We start from the raw sequence: 18619 nt of genomic DNA on the forward strand, positions 1-18619 counted from the left end.
CTTAACTGACTCTACTCTCAAATATTCTGCTTACATTTGATAACTTGATGATTTAGTTCAGTCATATTCATATTTTAAATTCTTAAATCCAAATGAGTTTCCTCAATCATAATACCTAGTGTCATCATAATTTGATACATGACCAACATTTTTTTTTTGCATCAGTCATGATTCCTAATTTGTAGGTGTCATAACTTTATTAGAAATACTACACATGGCCTAATTCGGCCTGATCATCCAACTTGCTCGAGCAGGCAGAAATGATTCAGTCAAAATAACTTCATCACTTTCGTGTACCCATCAAACGGTAGCCCTCTTGGAAGTTTCTTAAAGACAAATTCACTCTGGGTAGATTGACTGAATCCAAAAAATCTTGCAATGACAGACGATCGTATTTCTTTATCCCGATTTCCTTATATTTCGCAGAAGCAGAGTATCCATCATGCGAAGAGTGGTAGCCAACCAAAATTACTTGGCTCATCTGTCTTTTTTTTTTTTTTTTTTTTTTCTATTGCTCCTACACTTCAAGTTTCAGTATTTTTCATAGCAAGTCAACAATCCATATCGCATAAAACTCTTTTTCCATGAACGAACAAAGCACTATCGAACTTGATTTTCACTTTGTTTATCAATAGTATCTTTCAGGGCTGATCTCTCTTTCTTACATTCCTTCTTGATCTCAAGAGGCGGATGTCTTCACAAAACCTCTTCATTGCGATTTGATCTGCAAGTTGGGTGTGAAATCCATCCCCTCAAGATAGAGGACGAAATCAAGTTGCATCAATGGTGACTTACATAAAGGATTCTTATGCGTTCCAACGTTGACTATTCAAGTGACTAATTAATGTTCTAACGCAATGTTAGATATAACTTAAGTGAATCCAATCACTTTGACCGGTGGCTTCCCTAGAGCTAATGAATTAAGCTGATACTGAACGGCACAGATGAGATATAATACAATACATAACAACTTGCTACATGCATTATTCTAGAATACACATACACATAAGACACAAATACACAACTCAGATTAATTTTCGTTCCTTTTTTTTTTTTTTTTGTACATATTTTCGTATATTCTATTTTAGGATAGTCCATAGAAAATTAGCATTTGTAGGTTGGCTGTTATATTTCCTTTGTATAAATACACATTGTAAAATGAAAAGATATACACAGGAAATGAAACTTCTCTCAAATCCAGTCGCGCCTCTTTGAATTTGTTGACTACTATTACTTTATTTATGATGGTATAGTCCGAGCTGGCTTGTCCCCATCTCAATTAAGTATCAGATAACTCTATTCACTGAGGATTAGAGACATATGAATAAATCACCTATGAGTGACCATAGCATGAAAGCATCTCAACTATATAATCTGAGTATGGTTTTTCTCAGCTTTAGCAAAAGATAAACATCCAAATCATAATAATGAAGCAAACTCTAAGGAAAAAAGAACAACATTGAAAGGACAAAAATTTAAGCTTGTCCGATCAGTAGATACAAACAACATCAATTCACAGTTGCAGAATATCTGAATACAGTCAATTGGTAGTTAAACAACTAAAAATTCTCAAAGGCCACTTTTTTAACGTGCCTTGCACCTTCCACATTTTCTTCTATATATATGTTCCACCTTTTCCTTCAGACTCAGCTGCTTTTTACTTCAAATTTCACAAACTTCTTCTTCTTCTTCTTCTTCTTCTTCTTCTTCTTCTTCTTCTTCTTCTTCTTCTTCTTCTTCTTCTTCTTTTGTTTCAATTAAAAAGGTACAAAAACTATTACTCATATAAAGCTATAAATCAGGGTAACACTGAAGCAATTGGCTAATATGATTTTGATCATCGTCGCGAGTGATAACTAATGGAAAATTAGGGAAAGAATAAGAAGAAGATGGTGCCTCAATATTCATGACTTGTGGTGCAAATAACTTGTCGTCGATATTCCACTCATCACAAAATTGGCTATTATTTCCGTAACTATTCTTCTCTTCTTCATTGTTGCTGGCCACGGAATTTTGGCCTTGATGATCTTTTGTAGCCAAACTTGTTGAAATGGTGGGGCTATCAAGTTGTGGAAGTTCAATTGCTAGTTGATTCTCATAGCAAATTTGGCTTGAAATGAGATCTTGATGGTGATTAAAAGGGAATTGATTGAAATTTGATGTTTGGTTGAATGCATTGAGAGGATTATTATAATGCATTGTAGTAGTTGGCATTTGTGAAAGGGAGGGAGGTGGTCTAGTAGTATAACTTGTGTTGGTTCCTCTCATATAGTTATTATAAGCATAATTGTTGTTTGCTGGACTTGGCTTCTTGAATGCCCTGCATACGACCCATCCTTCTTCCTGTGAATTGAAATCAAATTTCAAATTAGTTAGCTAGAAAATAGTAGTTACATAAGGAGTAATATCTTATTCAACTTAGAGTTCTCAATTAAATTTCTCAAGTTACACGAAGAATTTGATCCTATACCATAAGGGAATTACTTTACTAGCAAAGACCAGTTTTTGGGTGGTCGCAATTAAGCTGATATGACAGTGACGGTATTTTAATTTAAAAGTGCAATTCCTGCAACCAATTTGTCCTTTATTTCATTTTATAAAACAATTTCCTTCTTTAATATGTTCCAATAGAACTAATTATCTTCCTCTATTTAAAAAGAATTTAATTTTAAACATCTTATCTTATTCTTAATGACACAATTTTATAGGTACAAAAATATAATGGCTTCTTTAACACCTCCAAATTCCAAAGAATCCTTATTTTAAATTCTGTGCCCAATCAAAATACCTCACTAAAGGGAGGAGTATTGTTTTCTTATAAACAAAGTATAAAGAACAAATAAACAAAGGTTTTTCTTTTCAATATGTTCTCCCCGAAACTTTTTCCCACATCAAAAGTTGCTATGCCAAATAATTACTCTTTTATTCCCAATTTAATCAGGTGGCATAGTTCGGAATTCAGGCGTCAAATTTCTTAATTTTGATCGAGAATTGAGAATTTTTAAGTTTTTTAAAATAAGATTTACATATTTTGAGACTAAGTAAGAAGTACTTTAAGTCACATTTGAAATATTTGTAAGGCATATGAAAAAAATTAGAGTCAAAGAAAAATTCGTTTGACTTTTGAAATATGAAAGGTGTCATATAAATTGGGATTGAGAGAGTAATATTTGAATGAAAGTCCAACTGTCAAAAGAAACAAACTTATTCAAATGGAAAACACAGAAAGCTATTTCATAAATAATTACCCATTGCTTCATGCGTGAAACAATATTAACTATATATGTTCATTCCAGAATATAGTAAAACACAATATTAGCGATATATGTTCACTCTGCAATATTAACTATTTTCATCAAATTTCTAACTTTCAAGCACATGGAAAAATTATAACTGACCTGAGGAGGTCCATGTTGGGAAGTTTGTAGACGATATTCATGCATGATCCAATCACTTTTCCTACCATTAGGAGCCCTTCCTCTATAGAAAACAAGTGTCTTTCTCATCCCTATTATCTTCTCCTTTGATAACACTGCCTTATCCCTTCCTGTTGCCTTCCAGAATCCAGAACCTGTCGCTCTATTTGTTCGAGTTCCTGTCGGATATTTCCTGTCCTTGTGGCTGAAAAAATACCACTCACTTTGTTCTTCATATCCCAATTTACATTTATCTGCAATAGGTTACAAAGATCATGTCAATGTTTAAATATTTTTATAAGCTAATTAATACTACTACCCTATTGGCCAAAATGATCGAGCATTCATAATCCTTGCATGCAAGTCAAGTCTCTCACACAACGTGTTATTCCCTATGTCCCAATTTATGTATACTGTTCAGATTACGATAGTCGAATCTTTAAATTTTGATCTTGAATTCGGATATGGAATCTTTATGTTTTTGATATAAAATTTACTCCCTCTGTCCCAAAAAGATTGTCTCCTTTCTATATTTAGAAACAATTTAATTATATGAGATGATTTACAGCCACACAAATATGTAAGACTAGTTTTGGACCACACATTTCAAAAGTCTTCCTTTATTTCTTAAATTTTGTGTCAAGTCAAAAGAGGACAATCTTTTTGGGACGGAGGGAGTACATATTTAGACACTACTTAAAAAATACTATAAGTCACAATAATTGATAATTTAAAATCTTTAAAAGGCATGAAAAGATCATGGTTAAAAAAAAACTCATTTGACTTTGAAATCTGAAAGGTGCCGCTTAAAATTGGACGGAGAGACTACTAATGTTGATAGCCTAGTGGTACGATAGAAGCCGTGTTTTATATTGTAATAGATTATGGATTCAATTCTCCTTGCTTGATCTCCGTGTAAGTGGCTGAAAGAATATAATTTTAAAGTGGAAACTAGAAAAAGGAAAGAAAGAATTAACGTACCTTCGATATCCCATGGCTCCATTCTGTAGAGATCAATATCAGTGATGACATCAAGATCAATCTTGAGGGAGTTAATCTTTCTCTTGAGGTAGTATCCAACAAGTTCTTCCTCTGTTGGATGAAATCTAAAACCTGGAGGAACACATGACTCCATTTCCATCTTGATCTGACAAATTATACACAATTGAAATTTTCAGAAAATATTTTGGGAAGAAAAAGAAGAGAACAAAAAGAATGTTATAAAGGGTGTGAATAGTTATTCAAGGCTTGACATATATACTACTGTTGGAAGATATTTTTGCACCTTTTGTGTGTAAGTAAACGTGAAAAGGAAACTTTTTGCAAAGACAGACATTCCTTCTCAATATATATAAGAGTGTGAATCTTACACTTCTCTTGTCTTGCAATCATTCTACTCATTCACATCCATTCGTGAGCAAATTAAAAGCCATCATTACCTCATTCTTTTGGTTTTTTGTTTGGGTGGACGGGTTTAGGGGGTTGGGTTGTGGGGTTAGGGTCCTCCAATTTAAAAATATTTTCTTGAAATTCAATTTTATTTTTGCTCCTTTTTTTTTTTGGGAAATTTGGAAAATGGCAAACTATAATTAGTTGGTTCCTACCAAACAAGAAAACACGAAAATCATCATGAATAAGCCTGCAGTGGCCTTAATCGGTTGCATGCAATTCATGTTAACATTTAGGCAATTCTAGAACATGCTAAAGAAAAGTAGCCGAAAACATTGACTTTGTTTTTGGTCGTAAAAAAAAGAGAGAGAAAAAAAGAAGAAACATATGTTGAAATGATTTCTTTGAGTGCATTCCACTCAATAACACATGATCCCTTGAGAAAAACCCTTTTCACACTTCAACATATATAGGCATTTTCACTTCATGACCAATGAATTATGACATTCAAGAAAATTATAGAAATGCCTTTTTCTCTTGATGTTTTCCCAGCTTATCAAGTGCTAAGGGGTCCACAATCTTACATTGTAATTAATACTGAACAACAACTAAGAAATTAACATACATGAAGGAAAAGTAAGTAAACATGCAAGCAATAAAAATTGAAGATACATGAAAGAAATTCAAGGAAACTTAAGAATGCTTCACTGGATGAAGGAAAAAAACAATGAAAATAATCTATGAAATCAACCTTGGTATTCATTTAAATAAAACCTTGAGTCTAAAAAATGTACAAACTTAAAATGAATTCATATCTGCATGGAAATACCAGCAAACCCACAAAACAGAACAAACAATTAAGTACCACTGGAAAAAATAAGCAAAGAGAGAGACCCTTTACCTTCTTCTTTTTTTCCCCCCAATTGAGAGAGAGATAGAGAGGGACAAATTAAAGGAAGAAGGAGGATGAGGAAGAGAGTTCTTGATGATAGTTTAGTTTTGAAGAAGAGAAGAGAGAAAGAGAGACTTAAGAATGAGAGAAACCAAAGTGGATAAATCAGGTGTTAGTTGAAATGTTGTTGGTGAGCGAGTAAATATATATATATATATATATATATATATATATATATATATATATAGACAAAGACTTCTTCAGCTAACTTGCTAGTAGAATAAGAGAGACTTCTTCAGCTAACTTGCTAGTAGAATAAGAGAGAAGTAGTGTGTGTGATAAGCAGGTACACGACAGAAAAGAAATTCTCTGAATATGACACAGTGCGTTTTCAAGTTTGGTTTTTTCTTTTTCTTTATAGAAGTTAATATGTTTGCATCTGCATATCTATAGAGTAGTACTTATATATAAAAGAATAAATTACTGATATATAAAAGAATAAAATGCAATGAAAGGGGCGGGGGTTAATTGATGATTACGCGTGGGGGAGGCATATTGTTTGGACGGCCTGACAACGAATTTTCACGCCACCCTCCTCCTCTTCTCCGCCGTTATATTATGCTCTAAGATTTTCTTACTCTCTAATCTTTCCTTTTACCTTTATATTTTCAACCAACTTGTCAATTCTTGGTCCTTATTTTGTTCGAGTTTAATTTTCGTGTACTACCGGTGTAAAAAATAGCATTAAAATTACTTTTTTGTTAATTTTGTTTATTAAAAAAATAGTTATAAATATTTATTGTCACATAAAAGTAATTGAACTTTATAAACTATAACGGTGTTAATGCGAAGCTGAAAGTTTGGAGACAGACCCTGGAGTCGAAAGGTTTCAAGTTGAGCAGGACGAAGACATAATACTTCAAGTGCAAGGTCAGTGGCATGATTCATGCAGCGGACGAGGAGGTGCGGCTTGGTACTCAAGTCATCCCCAGGAAAGGAAGTTTCAAGTACCTGAGGTCAATTATCCCAGGCAATGGAGAGATTGACGACGACGTCACTCATCGTATTGGAGCGGGATGAATGAAATGGCTCGCATCTGGCATTTTGTGCGATAAGAATGTGCCATCCAGACTTAAGGACAAGTTCTACAAAGTGGTGGTCAGACCGACTATGATCTATGGGGCGGAGTGTTGGCCAGTTAAGACAGCTCATGTCCAGAAGATGAAGGTAGTAGAGATGCGGATGTTGATATGGATGTGTGGGCATACCAGGAGAACTATGATTGAGAATGAAGTGATTCGGAAGGTTGAGATGGTTCGGTCATGTGCAGAGGAGATGCACAAATGCTCCAGTGAGGAGGTGTGAGAGGTTGGCGGTGGTGGGTCTGATGAGAGGGAGAGGTAACCCTAAGAAGTCATGGGGAGAGGTGATTAAGCAGGATATGGTGCAGCTTCAACTTACCGAGGTCATGACCCTTGATAGGAGGGTGTGCAAGTTGAGTATCAGGGTAGAGGGCTAGTAGGTTGCCGCGCGGATTTCTTTTTCGTATTAGGAGTAGTAGTATCTTTTTAAATTTGCTTATTTTTAGATCTCTGGTACAACCTGGTTGTTCATTTCACTTCGTTTATCTTATTATCTTGTTGTTGTTATTGCTTATTATTAATGTTGTCTTTGCAACTCTTCTTGAGCGGAATTCATAAGACAGGGATAAAATCTGCGTATACTCTACCTTCTCCAAACCTCACCTAGTGAAATTATACTGGATATATTGCTGTTGAAGTTGTAATGAGATTACTGTTGATATTATTCAAGACAAGCAACAACATGTACTTATCATATCCAAATAGTATGATTTTGACTTTCATATATCTTCTTTTAACTTAACTTCAAATACTATTTTTTATGGAGGAATTCATTGTTAGTGCACTAAATTTGCTAGTAAATTTTAAATTTTATTTAAATACTCGAATTCTGGTCTATTTCAATTGAACACCTGAATATATGATCACATATTCCTATTAGACACTTTCGTCCCAAATTTTGAAACTTTTTGCGTGTGTTCTCAAAGGCTCTTTACGTAAATAAGTTAATCGCTTAAAATATGCAACTTTCTTTATATTGTACGCATTAGCCTCAATAAGTCGTGAAACAACAGTCTTATTCCAATTCCTTATGATGTGTACAATTAAAGGAAGTGAGATATTTTTATGATTAACTTATCTACGTTTTGGGCGCTTGAAAACGCATATAAAAAGCCTTTCAATAATATGAGTTGGAAGTGCCTAACAGAAATACATTATCATGTGCTCAATCAAAACAAGTCATAATTGTAGGGATTTAGTAGCTCAGTTGGTTGGCTACCTGAACTTTCACCTTGTTGGTGAGGGTTCGAATCCCTGCGTTGTAATCCCCTCCCCTATATTCCCTTCCCCTACCTTTATGTAATAAAAAAAAAGTCATAATTTAAATGTCTAAATAAAATTTACTTACAAATCTAAGAGATTATCCTTATATTCAATCTTTAAAAAGACTATATGCTTAATAATTTCACTAGCATTATAGATCTAAACAATCATTATATCAAAGTGATTTCTTTTTCACAAAAATAAGGTATAAATATACACAGTAAAAGAACCAATATCTTCTTGGAATTTTGTGTTTATTTGCTGTTGTCAGAGTCATTTCCCACAGTCCAGCTCTAGTTTGTCTGTTTGGTGCTCGCCGCCCTTGGACAATTGGCACCCATCTAACTTCGACACCAGTTTTCCATTCACTTAGCTAATCATTTGGTACATCATCCATCACCCCTTGTCACTTATAATTACACTTGCCCTTAATTCCCTCATTTTAAATGCCTGATGTTTTAATTAAGGGATTAAACTATAAATAGAGACCTTTTTCCTATTCTATAAGTTATTTATACATAAGTAGGTTGAAATTTTGAAAAATAAGTAATATTGAGTTGGTTAGAAGTATGATTCGGTGTTGATGTCTTGATGTATGAAAAACCGAAGTGATAAATTTGGTACTTTGGCATTAAAGAAAAGTAGTTAATAAAGTGGCATATTTTCAAGCATTCTCTAATTTTGTCCCGACTCGAAAAAAAATGTCTGAATTTTAGTGAGAAAACCTTCTCTCTTATTAATCTGAAACTGAACCACTGACTTCTAAATGAACATATATATAAGACAGGACAATTTTAATTAACGATAGAAAAATTATGGTTTGCTATTTGAAATTTACTTTTTAAAAAAAAAAAAATGTTTTTATTACATATGGGGTAGGGGAAGGGAAAATGGGGAGGAGATTACAATGTGGGGATTCGAACCCTCACCAATAAAGTGAAAGTTCAGGTAACCAATTAACTGAGCTACTAGATCCCTACATTTGAAATTTACTTGGCCAGCCTTGACTACCTCATTTTGTTGTTTTCTTTCTTTAGTCCGTTCACGAGATTGTAAAAAGAGAGAATGTTCCGGCTATCTAATAGGACTCTTTTCAAATTTTATGTCACGAGGTTCATTGGGGTATATAACGAAAATATGATATTCATAGTTAGACGAGGATAACTAGCTAACATTATATAGTTACGTTGTGCCTATATTGAACCTTAAATATCTCGCAGTTGATTACTATTCAAATTGTATATTTTATTGTATTCGTAACTTGTTATTTAGGTTATCAATCACATTTTTTGTGGATTCCATCGTTATAATTTAGGAAATCGAACGATAGAAAAGTTCTATTATACTATCACCATATAATACACTAGGATTAAAGGGAATATTAATTAACTAAAGGGAAGTCAACTTAATAAGTTGATAAATGTATAATATATGTGTATATATGTATTGACTATCAAATTTAAATATTTTTGCCGAATGTCCAAATATTTAGTAACTTTTTTCAAAATTAAATTCAGAATATGATTGTCTTTACCGGTTATCCGCGAAAATTGGACAAAAAGAAGACAAAAAGAAGGAATAAGATGAATAATACTATAAAAGTAGTCCTTTGGTCAGACTGGCATACTTCCATAGTTGTCATATTGGAAGATTCATCTGATCCCAAATTCCAATTTCAACACAGACAAATTCCTGTGTCATCTCTATGGACGACATGTCTGTCCGCAAGGCCTTTAGGTTCTGAAATCTGATCTAAACAGCGCAAGTTTGTCCTTCTTTCAGCTTTTACATAGTCTAGCAATTTCGATTTCCAGCCAAAAAGGACAAAAAGCGAAAAACAAAATAATGTCAAAGTTTCTATTTCTCAAGAATAAATTTGTGGTTGACTCATACTTCCCACTAAGAAGTTACTCCTTCCGTCCTAGTTTATGTGACACCATTGGACTTGGTCCAGAGTTTAAAAAAGGAAGGAAGTTTTTTGAAAGTTGTGATCTAAAGCAAGCTTTAGATATTTGTGTGGCTGTAAGTCATTTCATAAACTTAAATTGTTTCTAAATATAAGAATGTGACTTTTTTGGACAGACTAAAAAGAAAAGTGTGTCAAATAAATTGGAACAGAGGGAGTAGCATTTTTCTAATCCTATATTTCTAGGGCAGCCTAAGTTTCCAAGTCTTGAGTACAGTACAAGAGATCTGAAAAACTGGGCTATTTAAGAATAATTAAATCACATCAGGTGAATATTAGGCCACACAAATAAAAAATGCAAGAACAACTAATGGAAAAAATATTTGTAAGCCAAGCATGGGAACCACTAAATCAAGTATATGTTTTTCTAAGGGTAAAATCTTCTAGATGCACCCATGCCTTCTGCTCCAGATGAGGTTCTAACTAATTTTAACAATTGCTAGTTGAAATTGTTGTTAACATATAAGGATTACAATTAATTTATGGACACTAATAGAGTGTAGAGAATTTAGTTTCAACATGTTACAGCTACTTAATTAGCTTATACTTCAATTGAATAATTTGTTTTATGAGGGAAAACTATTTTTTTGTGTAGTTGATTGTGAGTGAGATTCAGAACCTAAAGGCCTGAAGTTTCAGTACGTTACATTGATAATTTTTTTTTTTTTTTGAAAATGGGGGTAGGGGAAGGGAAAACGGGGGAGGGGATTACAGCGGGGAATCGGACCCTCACCAACAAGAAAGGACCAAGTTAATGACTAGCTAGATAAATGTTGGATTTGTTATGCAATACTACAAGAAGTCAGGATATAATTGATTAATATATTAAACACCAACTAAGAAGATGACAAGTTGATGCTTTTCCTACACGTCCTAGTCACAAATGGATAATAGTCGGCTAATAAGGATAAATTATCCTCGAACCACCAAACTTAACTTTTAAATCAGTTAACTCCTCAAGGAAGTAAAAGTTCTAAGAGCCCGTTTGGATATAAGTCAAAAGGCATAAGTTAGGAATTCTAGTTTATGGCTTTTGACTTATTTTTTGTCATTTTGGCTTAAAAATAAGTGCTTAAAAATATTTTTTTTCTTTACTCAAACACTACAAAAGTGCTTAAAAGTTATTCTGGCTTAAAAACATCTGAAATAAGTAGGCGTTTAACCATGAAAACCAAATATTTTTCACTTTATTTGATATTTTGGAGTTGGAGTTGAAGATGGTTATAGTTTTTGCAAAGAATATTTGATTGTTTGAATGTATTGGAAGTGAAAAAATTGGAGAAAAAAAATGTTAAAAACAAGTTTTGGTTGTTTTTCAAATTCCAAATCCAACTTCAAGTTGTATTTGAAATTTTTATGGCCAAATACCATAAATTGAAAAAATATTCCGTAAAAAAGTAAATAATTCTCATGGACAAACAGGCCCTAAGTCAATCCAAACAGGCTCTAAGTGCTCATTAAACATACAAAAAAGAAAAAAAGGCAGACTTCAAAAGAAGCCTTATAAGTCAAGAAAGCCACTTTAAAGCCAAAATTGAGAAGTGGTAGATAACTTATACAAATGAAAGTAAAAGCATGTGTGAAATAAGAAACACTTAAGATTTCAAATATTAGTCTCAAATTCAAGTTGATTCTATTTTAACACTTCCTCAAACAAAGATCATCAAATGAATTTCAATCATGGTCCTTGCAAATTGAATCATTTATTCATATAATATATTTAACAAGAAAATACTCCAAATATTTCAAATCTTTATTTTTTAGCGACAGCTTCAATAGTTGATTCTTACAAGACATTTTCGTTAACTTTTTTTCCCCATTCTTTGATCCTCCCCGCCACCTTGTGAAGAAAAGATCGAATCTCAGTTAATCTTCCAAGTAATAAGCTTCTAATACTGGAATTAATCTTTCCCTCTTCTTCTTCGCGCCTCACACGTCCTCAAAAGGAAAAAAAAATGGAATTTTTGCATTTCAATTAATATTATATTTTATAAGCTTCTATTTACGTATTGATGGCCAGAGAATAACCTCGTACATATATTATATTAGTAAAAGATAATAAATATTAATGAAATAATTGAGTTGCGCGAGAATTTTATCCGAACACCACCAATGTTAAAAAAAGTTTGATATGAAAGAAACTGATTAAACTTGATTGTGGGATCAAATTTAATTAGCTTAAAGAAAATGAAGGTTCCATAGCTGAAGTGAAAGAGCAAAATAGAAATAGGTGGACCCAGCCATCCAACCAATCGCTGCTAAGTACCATCGAACCCAATCTGAGAAAATCATTACAATCATATATGATCTACCGACCTCCCCTTTGCACATTTTTTAAATAATTACTATAGTTCTTTTTCAACAAACTACTACAGTAATAGAGCCTGTTTGGATAGGCTTATGCCTATAAGCTGCAAACAGCTTATAAGCTAAAAAAAAATTAGTTGAGGTAATCTAACTTATTTTTTTTGGCTTATAAGCTGTTTTCAGATTATAAGCTGCTTTAGATAAGCTAAGTCAAATGAGTCCAATTATTTTTTTGAGCTTATTTTAAGCACAAAATGATTTTAAGCTGATCAGTCAAACACTCAAAAAAGCTGAAAACAGCTTATAAGCAACTTATAAGTCAATCCAAACCGGCTCATAGACTATGCCATTCTTAAAGGAAGGGCCCTTTTTATCTTTACTCAGACTTCGATTAAATGAAGTAAGAAAGATTGGATATATTAATCGTTTCTCCTTAGAAAGTACACATACTTTATTGGCAGCAAATCTATATGCGGCTACCATCATTGTATTGTATAAATTAAAAGAAGACTATTACAAAGGAACTAAAAATGTTTTCAAAACATGATAGCTTTTTTTTTAACTGTTACATATAGTTTATCTCCGTGTTATGTACGTACTAGTTTTAGTGTACGTGTGTTGCACATGTGTGTATCGTCAATCAATTAAGTAAATTTCGATTGACTTCAAACGATGAGTTATTACAAAAGAACCGTACGTTTTATTTTGGGGACCATAATCCGACTTATAGTTGCACATAATTTTGTTATTAGAGTTTATATCAGTGGTATCTGGCGCTATGAGGTGTCTTAGGCCTAAACCTGTCAATTGGGCAGGGCCGGGCCATGAAAATTCGGGTCACATGGGGCCGGGCCGGGTCATAGGTTAATGGGCCGGGTTGGGGGCGGGGTTTGAGGAGGGAAAAGGGTGTCCGGCCCAGCCCCCTACTCGGATAGGGGTACATAGTGGGCTAAGTTGGGGGGGGGGGGGGGGTCAGGTTTTAATTATTTTAAAAACAAAATCTAATACTAAAATTTATTAAGTTTGATACTTTAAAATCTAGTTGTTGCTGACTTTATTTTAACCATCAAGTTCCTTAAATTATTCTTTAGCCCTATTCTCAATCTATAAATATCATTCATTCTTCTCCATATTATCTCACAATTTCCTACTCTCCTCTATCCCTAAAGTTCCTACTCATCTAAATCTTTCTCTCTCTTCCAACTTCCAAGTTCAAATTTCAAACTTTAAATTTAATGGATAATGACAATCCTCCTCCTCTAGCTCATGGAGTGCATCAGTGTGGAGGTATTATGATAAATTAGAAGAACATACGATTTGATGTAGAATTTGTCTATGAATTATGTACCATAGGTCTGGACCGGGATATGGACTGGTCGATACTTTGGTCCATCCCTTGTGTCAGAAACACCCAAATGCATATACAACTGTCACACCCCAACCTTGGTAAGGCGTGACTGGCACTCGGCACCCTACGGGAACCGAGCAAACCAAACTGTAACTCATGTTTCTTGTATCTCGAAAGGCAACATAAGACCAAGGTCCCATAAACCATAGGGGCACAAGCCCAAAAGATAACATACTTACGTCTTCAAACTAATCTCGAGTGCATATGCCGGTAAGGCTATCCATAATAATGATACAACATAGTATAAGTTGAGATGATCACAAAACATCTAACTGTGCATATCTGTCTACGAGCCTCTACAGGAGTACATGACATAAAGTGGCCGGAACAGGGCCCCGCCATACCCATGCAAATGCATATGCAGCCATGCTGAATCACAGGGCAACTTCGAAGCAAGTAGAGAGCCTCGACTCTGCCTGCTGAGCTGGCATCCTTACTGAAAGATCCGTCAAGTTGTATCTCAAGACCTGCGAGCATGAGACGCAGCGTCCACAAGAAGGGACGACAGTAAGAGCAAAGTACTGAGTATGCAAGGCGGAAAGTGCAACAAAATAGCCATATACTAAATATGAGAAGAATAAGAATCAACCTGGCATTTCTGAACTATCAACGGAAATCTAGCATATGTATACATACCTCTTCATCTTCTTGAAATCTTTACTAGGTCTGTATACCCTACCATGGCCCTGGTTAACTTATCATCAAACATTATCCAAACATACGTTGCGGCGTGCAACCCGATCCATATATAATACATGTCTCTCTATACTCTCGCATGTTTAACCATATCTATGTACAATACTGTGCCTTTATCTCACTAATCATCCTATACTAACTGCCCAACTGATCAGTAGTAACTGCCCGACCGGCTGCAGTCCGGTGGTAATAACTACCAGTCCGATTATCGCTCGACGATAGAGCGCAACTGCCCGACCGGCCGTAGCACGGTGATAACTGCCCGACTGGCTGCAGTCCAGTGGTAAATATATACATCTGCCTAACTGGTCATAGACCAGTGGTAAATACATGCATACATACATACATATATACATTTTCCCAACCGACCGTAGCACAATGGTAATAACTGAGCAACCAGTCGTAGCATGGTGGTAATTCATAACTGCCCAACTGGTCGTAGACCAGTGGTAACTATGATCGACATCATAATCAAACTTCTACAAGTAATCCATATGCACTTCTCATGGTCTTCGCTTAACCCGTAGTGTCTGCATAATCTTATAAGTCTTATAAGCACATCTCTGGCCATTAGGACTTCTTAGGAATCCTCCGCTAGCACACTATTCATGTTCCACTAGACATTACCTAAGTACACATTTCTCATCTCGTTGGATTATTTTTATGGAACCGCCCTCATGAACACATCTCACCTTGAAGGAACAAATCATAAGGCGAGATCGACAGCAATGAATAGTCTCGAAGGTCCTGAATAGCTCAACAATATTATATGGGTCATAAGGCCCATAGATTCTAACATTTGTGGAAGCAATAACATTGTGGATATGGCGCAAAGGTTTATAACAAAAGAATTATGCCTTTAGAAAGAAAGGGTTTAGCCTTAACATACCTGGAATCTTGCTCATTGACCTTCCCACTTAGCTCATGACTTGTAATCTACATATAAAACTATCATACTATTATTAGGCTCACCATCATACATTTGTCTTAAGCCTTTAATTAAAATCCCTTTAGAATCTACCGAAATTCGGGCAGCATCTCCCCTGTTTATATGCCTAGCCCGAAATCATAATCCAGCAACCAACAACAATAACAACAATACCAACATCAACCACAATATTATCAATAACAATATATTCCATAAAATATCCCACACGACATTTACCCAATTTTTCCACCAACAAATCCACTATATAATTATTCAACAACTCTACTTCCGTAAATAAACTTATATCCATATCAATAAGGAGAGATTCATACCTTATTCTCGCTAGTACCGCGATATATCCAATATTTTCCTTGAATTACAACTAAGATTCACCACAATACGATAGTATGATCGCAACTATGCGCTGTCCGAACTTAAATCCGGAGATTATACTTAATTCGCGTTAAAATTTTGTGGAGGAAAGGTTGGGAGAACTCTCTAGAAATTTTGGGAGATTTTGAGAGGTGTTTTTGGATGAAAAATGAGGGGTAAAATCCCTTTTATAAGGTCCCAAAGTCGGTTCGGCACTGTAGCAGTACTGTTGTAGCACGCGTTTCTACTCTGTCAGCCTAACTTGCAACGTCCATAATTCTCTACTCCGATGTCGTATCGACGAGTGGTTTGTTGCGTTGGAAACTAGACTCGACGAACTTCGTTTTAGGCTTTTGATTTGCTTCAAAACTTCTCATATACTAAAAGATATTCTTTCTCAAAGTTAGACCAAAAATTGCCCCTTATATTTTCCATAAAATCCAAGGTCTCAATAGCTTATTTCTTTAACTCTATTTGGTCTTGAGACTTCCCGGTACTCCTCATATATCACTTTATCCATAAGTATACCTAATAATTATACCATTCCTTAAACCCGAAAGACGACTCATCTTGATCATAATTCCACGTACTTGTACTTAAACTTAGCGAACGTTCATCTGGAAGTACGGGGTGTAACAGCAACTCTTCGTTTTAATTTGAATTTTGAGCTTTCAAAGTTCAACTTTCAAGACTCAACTTTCAAGTTTCAAATTTCAAGTTTGTATTTTTTCATTTTTCAACGTTAGTTTGTTTGTTTTGATTTGATTTTGCAATGTAAATCATTCAAGTTTGTATGTTTGGAATTTGCAGTGTTATCAATTTAAGTTTGAAATTTTATTTTAAATTATCGATGTAGTCTTGCATCACAGTCTCAACTTTTTACAATATTTGACCCTTATATTTAAATGAATTAAAATTTTAAAAAAAGAAGAAGTCATTTTTGGGGTTTGGCCATTTGCCCAACGACTATTCTTGCCTAAATAGCCGTTGGGAATCTTCATTCCAACAACATATACAAGATATACACGAATATACAATCAACATATACAAGATATACACAAATATACAAACAACACATAAAAGACATACACAAAGTCATAAATGTCCAAACAAGATATACAAGTCATTTTTGGAGTTTTTGATAATATCTCAATCACAAATATACATGGTATTCTTTCAACTGAAAAATATTTTCCAATCAAAAGGTCACAAAAAGTTAAATCAATATACATAGTATTTCTAAAAAATAATATTATACTAGGTATATATAACATTATACCATTATAATCTATGTTCAATTATACTATGTATAAAGTACATCAGTGTGCCTCTAAAAATGAATTATACTATGTATATATAATATTATACCTCAATAAAATATAAGATAATTAAATTATACCATGTATATTGTAATACATTAGTAAATACCTCTACAAAATTATCAGGTATATATAATGATTAATTGAATACTATTAAGTTTTAGTTGCATAGTAATTAAGAGAATAAAGGGAGTTTAACGAGTAAATACTCAAAATACCCTCAACGTGTGACCAAAATCCCAACTACACACCTAACCTTTGCGTTGGTCCTATTACCCCCTGGACAAATTTTTTCAGTATCAAAATGCCCCTTTTTTACTGATGTGGCAGTCTAATATGCCAACCCCCAATTATTAAATGGCGCTTGTCCACACGCGCCTGGCCCACGTGCCAAATCTTTAATTTCGCCCCATTTTTGACCCGTAACACGACCCGTAACCCACTTCTTTAATTTCGCCCCATTCAGCCTCAATTCTCATATTCACAAAAACCTAGCACCTATCCCAAATTTCACGATAAACACCATTTTCAGCCCCAATCTTTGTCAACATATTATCACAACTATATTTTTGTTGCTGCTCATTGTTCATCTAGTAACGATTAGTTTCGTTACATTTTTTTGCTTTGAAAAAATGATACTACGATTTTGTGCATATTTTTTGAAATCTGGACTATAAAGAACAAATTTTCATTGTTCCCCAATTGTAATCAACATATTTATTATCATATTGGAGAAAATACTCAAAATACCCCCCAACGTTTGACCAAAATCCCAACTACACACCTAACCTTTGTGGGGGTCCTATTACCCCCCGGAACAAATTTTTTCAGTAGCAAAATGCCCTTTTTTTGCTGATGTAGCAGTCCAATCTGCCAACCCCTAAATATTAAATGGCGGTTGTCCACACGCGCCTGGCCCACGTGCCATGTGTTTAATTTCGCCCCATTTTTTGACCCGGAACCTGACCCGTACCCACTTCTTTAATTTTGCCCCATTCAGCCTCACTCGTCATATTCAACAAAACCCTACACCATCCTGACCACGACGGTAAACACCATTTTCACCCCCAATCGTTGTCAACATATTATCACGACTATATTTTCGTTGCTGCTCATTGTTCATCTAGTAACGGTTAGTTTCGTTACAAACTTTTTTTTGAAAAAATGATACTACGATTTTGTGCATATAGTTTGAAATCTGGACTATAAAGAACAATTTTTCAGAGTACTCCAAATGTAATCAGCATATTTATCATTATATTATGCATAGTGTTTTTTTTTTCAAAAAACGATGTAGTCTAGGGTTTTCAGTTACTGTGCATGTGCTTATCATTTATTTTTATTCCGTTTGACATTAAGTTGAATTAGTTGTTATTCTTTGTTTTTTTTTGTTTTGTATTTAGGTAGTACATGGCTGATTTTGTGTATGTAACCTTAAGATGGTACCATGGAGGTGAGTTACACTTAAATAATGGGGAGCCAATATATGAAGGTGGGGAAGTTACTGATATATTCGATGTC

The 18619-nt window shown here is 34.3% G+C and overlaps 1 protein-coding gene across 2 annotated transcripts; it reads right to left on the reverse strand.

The window, feature by feature from the left end:
• Window positions 1–1321: 1321 nt before the first annotated feature.
• Window positions 1322–5875, reverse strand: LOC132621774 (NAC domain-containing protein 30-like). 2 transcript variants are annotated; one of them, XM_060336179.1, is made up of 4 exons: window positions 5707–5875; window positions 4398–4563; window positions 3399–3670; window positions 1322–2343 (listed from the first exon to the last, which is right to left on the reverse strand). In XM_060336179.1, the coding sequence occupies exons 2-4, from the start codon at window positions 4555–4557 to the stop codon at window positions 1792–1794; spliced, it is 984 nt and encodes a 327-aa protein (XP_060192162.1). In that variant the 5' UTR covers window positions 4558–4563; window positions 5707–5875; the 3' UTR covers window positions 1322–1791. The 2 variants fall into 2 exon arrangements, with proteins under 2 accessions (XP_060192162.1, XP_060192153.1); XM_060336170.1 differs by lacking the exon at window positions 5707–5875 and having other exon boundaries at window positions 4398–4699.
• Between the last annotated feature and the right edge of the window lie 12744 nt (window positions 5876–18619).

Source organism: Lycium barbarum, chromosome 2, assembly GCF_019175385.1.
Source record: "Lycium barbarum isolate Lr01 chromosome 2, ASM1917538v2, whole genome shotgun sequence".
Lineage (NCBI taxonomy): Eukaryota > Viridiplantae > Streptophyta > Magnoliopsida > Solanales > Solanaceae > Lycium > Lycium barbarum.